This window comes from Corvus brachyrhynchos, unplaced genomic scaffold (assembly GCF_000691975.1).
Source record: "Corvus brachyrhynchos isolate BGI_N302 unplaced genomic scaffold, ASM69197v1 scaffold312, whole genome shotgun sequence".
NCBI classification, from domain to species: Eukaryota; Metazoa; Chordata; class Aves; order Passeriformes; family Corvidae; genus Corvus; species Corvus brachyrhynchos.
The window spans coordinates 1,278,540-1,284,178 of record NW_008236640.1 but is presented as its reverse complement, the minus strand read 5'-3'; the positions used below and the strand labels follow the sequence as shown (position 1 = coordinate 1,284,178).

Genomic DNA, 5,639 nt, shown 5'->3' with positions numbered 1-5,639 from the left:
CACAATACTGGGCTTGGTGCCACCCAAGGGGAGCACACCCAAAACCCGGCCCTTCTTACACAGGCAATTCTGCAGGAAGATCTCTGCAGTTGTGAGCAGGAGGATTTGCTTTGCCCTCCTTTTCCAGTTTATTGGGGAAAGGCTGGAGCCAGAGGTGACCTATTCCAAGTGCAAATGGCCACGGAGACCTCGGCAGGGATGGATCTGACTTGGGCCTGTCTTCTGTAGGTGCATCACAGCATGTGAACTCTCGCTGCTGCTCTCAGCTATGAGGAAGCTTCTCCTCCCTGAAACTACAGAGATCGTGCAACAAACTGTTCCCAGTGACCTGCCAGAGCAACTGGCTGTCACACAGCCAAGCAGTGCTCAAGCTGTTGAACAAGATTTGTTTTCTGGAGGAAAGCATTAGAAGTGGCTCAGGGGCAAGACTGTGACTACCATGGGGGTCACCTGTGTCCCTCCAGCACTAGCACAGGTCACCTGTGTCCTGCCTGCAGCCCCTTGGTGTGAGGCTGATGGTGGGCAAGGGCTGCTGAAGTGTTCTCAGCTGGCAGTAGGACAAATGCAGACTATGTGGCTTTGCCAGACTGGTTTTGGTCTGGCCAGAGGATCCCACCACTGAGCACGAAGGTGGGGATGAAGACAGATGGTGGAGGAATGAGGATAAGCTGCAGCTTTCCTTGCCCTATGCATGGCTTGTGTGGGTATGGCTCCTCAGGCAACAAGGTTGAAGCGAATGAGAAGTGAGCGTTCCATCCACAATACTTGGAGTGGCCAGGATTTGGTGTTCATGTTCTGTCCTGGCTTCCAGGAGAGGTTGGAGGGGAGATTAGGGTGGCCTGGAGGACTGTGCTGCCTGAGACCTGGCCCAGCCTTGCTGCTCTGAGCAGGGTGGCCCCAGAGGTCCCTCCTGGTCTGCGTTATTCTGGAATTTGATAATCTTGAGCAATTGTGTAGGTTAGTGCAGAGTCTCCATTTAGCAGCCCCCCGACTTGGATCAGTGAAACCAAGGCTCCAAACACCCTGGTCGCCTACCTTGGTACAAACAAGACCCTTTGGAAAACTTTAATCTCAACTTCTCTCTTGTTCCTGGACCAGAGACTGATCTTCTACAGGGCAACTTAAGATGCTGGAGCCAATGGCTCCTTATGGCTGCCAGATGACAGTTTTAATATATTATCACTCAGCTGAATACCTATCAGCCAGAATGGTTTTGTATTATGCTATTCAAGGAAAACAAGGCATTCCCAGTGAAAAGGAGTAGTACCTACGGATCCTAGCAACAGGCATGTCCTTCCACATAGTCATTCCTGCAACCTGGAATCAGGCAGTCTTCATCTGAATAAGACAGGTGTTTAAAATAATTTCCCGGGGCTCCTTCATTTATTCTCTTCTCTCCCACTCTTGTCCTTTCCCACCTTCATCATGCCCTTGAGAATAATCCCAGGAGAAAAAGCATAGCCTCCTGGGAGCAATACAGCAGCACGGGGAAGAGATTTCTCTGTATTTCCCACTCCAGGAGAGTAGAAGGATCCTCTGTTCTACCTCAGACCTGTGGAGACAGAGCAAACCACTGCCTCCATCCTGCTATCCCTGCAGGTCTGAGATGACTTAGTGGGTTTTCAATTACAGGGTATGCCTTCCCATACCGCTCCTCCCTTCGCCTGCTGGAGCGGCACCACATCATTACTATGAAAAGCCCCACGATCTGAACTCTCCAGGGCACAAGTAGATGCTCTCCTGTCAGGATATTCATGTTTTCCTTCTCTGAAGGACTAGCAGCTCATTACCATAGAGAGCAGTGCTGCAGTGCTGGCTGCCCCTGTTCCTGGACAGCCCTCTTCCTGCACCATGAAAATCAACTCTCATCAAATTATTACGGCATCTTTTATTGCCGGGGTGATACATCAGAAAAGATGCAGGTATCAGAGGAAGGTTCCAGTCATTACCACTCTTCAGCCTTTGATTAACATTAAATACTTCTACAAGCTTCATGCCACATCACAGGCTTCCCACGCGACACCACCAGGTCTGCTTTAGTGTGACCAGAGAGGTTTGCAAATAGGATTTTTTGAAAAGCATTTTTTAAAAAAGCGAGTAGGTAGGTCTGCAGGTCTGGCTTCTTGTTCACCTCTCCCCAGACAGAGGCACAAATCACAAACCCAGGTCAGATACCCACCTGATGCACTCCAGACTCTGCACCTTGACAGAAGTAGACAGGGACCTACCCAAAGAGCCTTGAATTTTTAAATGGTCAAACACGGTGTGGGGTCTTTTTCCAGTCTGCATTTGCCTGCCCCACCTACTCTCCTGATCCCCAGAGCAACCACCAGCAGAAACCCCTCCCCATAAGGCCCTGACACAGCCCAAGGAGCAAAAGAGCCACCCATTCTTTAGCTTCAGCCACTGATTCTCCTCAGGGCTTTACTGAAAAAAAAAAGCATATTTTTTGAAACCTCCAACAAGTGTTGTTTAGAGAGAAAGGAGGGCCCTCAGAAAGCTTAAAGCCACCCAAAACCCAAGGCACATACACACAGCCCCACCATGAGGGCTGCTTCCAAGTAAGGCAGCTCATAACCTCCTTGAAGAGAGAGGTGCCTTGCTAAGCACAAGTCTCAGTGGTGAAACTGTGCCTCAAGTTTCCACACTGGAATAACGTGGTGGGGTCTGGATACAAGCACTGGTTCAGGTGGGACATCAGGGACACTTTCATATCATCTTCAAAACACCTCTGAGGATTTTCAAGGGGTTGTATTTTGGCAGGGCCACCTCTCACCATCTCCCTGCAAGGGAAGAGCCAAGCCATGGGCTGGAAACTCAATGTCCCTACAGAGCTTGTTTGGAGCCGTTGTACTTGTACTACTCCCTCCCTAGGTAGGGAGGTTGTGGAGGGAATGCTGTTTTGGAGGGAGATCTCTATCTCTGTGGTGAAGTGCACATGCCATGAGATGGAGCTGCTGCTCTGGTAAAGGTTCCTTTTGAAGCTTCAAGAGTTAGGAGATTTTTTTTTCAGTATTCCTGAAGTCAAGGAGCCAGGGAGTCACTCACATGAGTCCTGTCCACCCTCACCAGTGCTCCCACAGCCTGACACAGCCCTGACAGCCACCTCCTGGAGCCAAGCCCACCCCCTCTTCCCACGCCAGACAGCATGTTTTGCCCTCTGAGACAGGACAAACACACGTTTCCCTTTGTTTCCAGCTCCACACCTAGTTTTTTTCTTTGCATCATGAAGGGCTGGCTACTCATCTGTAATTCAAAAGAAAGCAATGACTCACTAGACTACATCGCTTTCCAAGGCAAAGCATTTCATGCATTTCGCAGGCACGCTAGCCCGGGTTAGGAAATAACCTCTGCTGGTGGCACACATTCTCCCCATCGCCATGTCCTCTGGCCCACAGGGCTGGGGCTTCCACCCTGCACAGGCACCAAGTGCAGGACAGGGATTTGTGCTGAAATCATGCATTTGCATTGTGTCAGGAATGCAAAATACCATCCCCACTTTAAAACCTGGCTGGCCACACGTTGGCATTAACCCAGCCTTGTGCTGTTCACAGTATGTTTTAATTAAAAGGTAACAAAAACCTAAAGTTTCGCTTTTGCCAATAAGCTTCCAAGCACCAGGTGAGGGGTCTCAAAGGCAGGTGGAGACTCAAGTGCCAGCTCCTCACATCCCTGGGGACACCATGCACGGTCCCTGGAGCTGCAGCCCCTGGTTTTCCCAGGAGCAGCAGGGGCAGAGCATCTGTTTAAAAACAGATGGGAAGTGCCTTACCTTGAATGACAAGCCAGTCTTCACCATTTTGGGGCTACATCCTTCATTCCCAGGCCAAACTGGGACAGTGTCTGCAATTGTCTCTTCTCCCTGCGTTGGGGTGGTATTTTGATACCTGTGTTTCCATCCCCCAGTGCCTCTCCCTGCAGCCTGCCTGATCCTGCTTGTCTTTCCCCCGCAGGACACTGGAGACAGCGGGTCTCTCCAGATTGTGCACTTTGGGCTGGTGTGACTGAGCTGCCAAAGTAAAGAAGAGGAAACCTCATCGAGGTGGTGAAGTTCACGGGAAGTCCTTTGGCAAATTTGCAACCGGCCCTGGATCTGACCACTGGCAGATGACAAAACACCAAGCTTAGAAAATATCCTGCCCTTAAGACCTCCAAATTATTTCTGAGTTCACATGGACATGTCCATGCACAAAGTGCCCTGTGTTTGCTTGTGGAGGGCAATTTGGTGACATTTTCATCAGAGATGTCAAAAAAGCAAGTAATTGCAGATCCCCAGTTACTGTACAAACTCAATGGTGAAAAATTTTGTGGGGTTTCTTGGATGAATCCATAAGCTTTTCAGGAGAAAGTCTGTAATTCTCTATGCATTATATGTTTTTACAATCTTCACTTGGAAGCAGATTTGAATTTCCGCTTAAGGCTCTGAAAACCGTCTTTTGAGATACCAGCAGATAAGATCTTCACTCAGGATACCTCTGTGAAAGAGCAGCCTTTCACAGTCGGCAGCATTTTTCAAAGAATGCTCTCCATTTTCATATCTAGATATATCATCTTAGTTGAATAACCATTATTTTGCCTTGAAAAAAGATGCGGAGCCTCTTAAGCATCATTCCACTGGAGTCCAGATTTTAATCTGCCTCCTCTAACCACAGAGAGAAAATGCACTGAGAAGGGAACGTAACCTGTGCCAGCCCTCTCTCTTTTATTTTCTGGCAGTGAAGAGGGGCGAGCATAATCGCGGGTCCTTTCTCCCTCCACCTGATGGAGCGCAGAGTGTATGGACATGGATATTCTGTACTCTGTCATAGGCACAAGTGTGGGTCAAGCTTGAATTTTTTGGGGAGCACTGGGTGGTTGAAACCCAAAGCCAGTAAGCTTCTTGAAGTTGGTTTTATGTGGTGAACAAATCTGTATGATGGACTGAAAATGAAAGCACAATGTAAAAAAAAAAAAACCCACAAGCCATTAGAAGTATTTTATTAACAAAAATTCTGCTTTTACCCAAATAAAATATTTACAATCCATTTTCCCCTATGAGTCAAAATCCTGCTGCCTGATGGGTGATTTTGGTTGCACCGTTTCGGCATTTCCTCCCAATCCGTGCCTTTCCATGCGAAGGAGATGCTTTGGTTTGTGGTTTGAAGGGAGCGAAGGGGTTGCAGCCCATAGGGTTTTGTACGCTCAACAGGGAAAAATAAATAAAGAGAGCTTTGAAACAGAGCAGCTGCTGCCTCGCCTCCCCACGCAGAGCCGAGACGGTGACGGCCCAGCTTGTAGAGGAGCCTGCCTTTAATGTCCCACGGATTGAAATTGCATTTCTGGAAAACACAGGGCACGGCGCTGGACCGCGGTGACAGGGGGCTTGTTCTGCCTAAGAGGCTGCGACACACTGCCTTGCCATACAGCTATTTTGCTGAATTGCAGCCATATTTCTGTCAGTACAAGTGATGGTCTATATGAGGGATTAATCTGACACCAGACAGTGATTCTTAATCCTTCAGTATATCATAATCTATTTACTTTGCATGCTAAGAGGATTTCAGCTTAAAAAATATACAGGAAGTGATACTAGAAATGTACATAAGGTCCAGAATGCTGTTTCCTAAAATTGCAGGTTTTCATTAAAAAATATCCTCACA

General features: G+C 48.3%; 1 protein-coding gene across 8 annotated transcripts in view; it reads left to right on the top strand.

Annotated features, from left to right (window-relative positions):
* The window catches only part of WDPCP (WD repeat containing planar cell polarity effector), a 149,785-nt gene extending 144,146 nt beyond the window's left edge, over positions 1–5,639 (top strand). For 7 of the 8 annotated variants that reach the window (XM_017726744.1, XM_017726740.1, XM_017726745.1 and 4 more), the window contains one exon: positions 3,954–5,639. In XM_017726744.1, coding sequence (XP_017582233.1) covers positions 3,954–4,004 — 51 coding nt within the window. In that variant the 3' untranslated portion in view covers positions 4,005–5,639. The remainder of the gene's footprint in view (positions 1–3,953) is intronic. The other variant, XR_001859527.1, reaches the window with a different exon arrangement.